Here is a 1883-nt window from a genome sequence, read left to right on the forward strand (position 1 = left end):
GGGCAGGGAGGGGGAGGACGGCGGGGGCGACGGCGAGCGCCGCGACGGGTTCAGGGTGATGGTGGACACGGCGTGGCTGGGGGACTTGGGACCCTCGTCCTCCGTACTCGTCACGTCCACGTGGGAGTACTTCTCCTGCAACACAAAACGGGCGTTGATTAAAACTGGCCAGAAATAATAAAACAAACGAAATAACTCAATCAATCGAATAAAGCGTTTTCTCTCTTTGCAAAAACAAACAAACAGAGAGGAGAGAGGACATACATTGGTGTTTCGCTTGCGTACCTCTCGTCCCTCGGGCTGGTTCGCGACCGACATGAGGGCCACGTTGGGCTGGAAGCGGTCGTAGCGGTCGTAGTCCCCGAGCGGCACGACGCGGTCCGGGTGCACCAGCACGGGGGCGCCGTGGCCGAGGTACGGCGGCACCCCGGGCAGCCTGCAACACGGGGGAGGGGGCGGCGTTAGAGCAGGGCAGCTGGACAGACCGAGGGGTTCTTCCTTTTCTTGAGTGAGGCACCCCTCTGGGGCGGCCTGTTCGGCGTGGGCTGGCTAACTTACCCTTCTCTGAGGAACGGCATGGGCGCCGTCTTGCCGTCCTTGGTGGCCGTGAAGATGGAGGGCCAGGGCCGGAAGGCGGACAGCGCCCAGGTGTCGTACCAGTACCACTCGGGCGGGTAGGGCAGGTAGGTGGTGGGCGCGGTGGCCACGGTGGCCACGGCGCCGGGCAGCCCGCCCGCCCCGGCCACCTCGTCCAGGCGGGCCTTCTTCATGTAGGCCACCGCGTCCTCGGCCGAGCCGGCGCCCGCGTCGTACTTCTCAGCCGACTCCACGTCCAGCAGCGGCGGCGTCTCCCGGTCCACCTGGAGCAAAATACAAAACATTTAGTTTCACTTCAGAGCACCGTGAGAAAAACTTGTAAGGGTGACAGGAACATTTTCCGTGATGTGTGTTGTTGTAGAGTTTAGAATCTCAAAGCTCAGAATTGTAAAATTACAAGAACTGAATCCGCCTGGAATTCATTGACGAGCAGGGATGGGCTTGTCGTTGATTTACAACATATTTAAAAAATAGAAAAATGTTGTAAATTTACAAAGATATTTTTTACAGCGAGCATTTCCTTTCTTCCGAAAACAAAACAACGCTCTAGTAGCAAAGTGCAGGTCGAGGTGGTGGGGTGGGTGGGTGAAGGCGTGATGTTATTTCGGTGTTTGTCTTACATCTGCATGCAGTTGTGGTGTGGGTGACGGAGGGCGGAGGGAGAGGAGGGAGAGGAAGGAAGGGGCGTGAGAAAAAAACGCGCGGCGCCACCCTTTGTTGACACCGCCCCGCCCCGCCCCGCCCCGCCCCGCCCCCGCGGCAGGCGTGACCCGCTCGCGGCTCCATTTAGAGGCCCAAAAGGGCCCCGCAGGTCGTCTCCCCGCGGTCGCGGCCGGTCGGCCCCGCGGCTGCTCGGCGAGTTGACAACGCCGCGGAGAGGCAGTGCGTTAGGCGCGGCAGTTAAAATTGCAGTCGCGGGTCGACGGCAACGCCGCTGCTGCGAGCCGCGTCCGCCGCCCGTACCACGGTCATAACGCGGAGGGAGTGAAAGGGGGGGGGGGGGGGGGGAGGGCAGGGAAGCACCGAATGAGGGAAATGGCAAAGACAAGAAGTGTGACATCCAAAAAGGGAAAGGACAAGCGGGATACGCGCGCGCACACTCTACTTCAGCTAAGCGAAAAGAGAGTGGACTTTTCATTTTAGTTTTAATTTCTACCCCGAAGGGTATATATATATGTGTATACGGCGCGTATTGTTTCTTTCCCCCTTCCCTCTGGTCCTGCTCGCGCTCCCTTCCCCCTCTCTCTCTCTCTCTCTCTCTCTCTCTCTCTCTCTCTCTCTCTCTC

The 1883-nt window shown here is 59.4% G+C and overlaps 1 protein-coding gene across 1 annotated transcript in view; it reads right to left on the bottom strand.

Moving 5' to 3' along the window:
* LOC113215819 (ski oncogene-like) overlaps positions 1-1883 on the bottom strand; it is an 82125-nt gene that overhangs the window by 10277 nt on the left and 69965 nt on the right. The window contains exons 3-5 of the mRNA XM_052268669.1: positions 559-860; positions 265-436; positions 5-135 (exon numbers count right to left, since the gene is read on the bottom strand). Of these exons, the coding sequence (XP_052124629.1) occupies positions 5-135; positions 265-436; positions 559-860 (605 nt within the window). The remainder of the gene's footprint in view (positions 1-4; positions 136-264; positions 437-558; positions 861-1883) is intronic.

This window comes from Frankliniella occidentalis, unplaced genomic scaffold (assembly GCF_000697945.3).
Source record: "Frankliniella occidentalis isolate FOCC.00 unplaced genomic scaffold, Focc_3.1 Scaffold74, whole genome shotgun sequence".
In the NCBI taxonomy this organism is placed as follows: domain Eukaryota; kingdom Metazoa; phylum Arthropoda; class Insecta; order Thysanoptera; family Thripidae; genus Frankliniella; species Frankliniella occidentalis.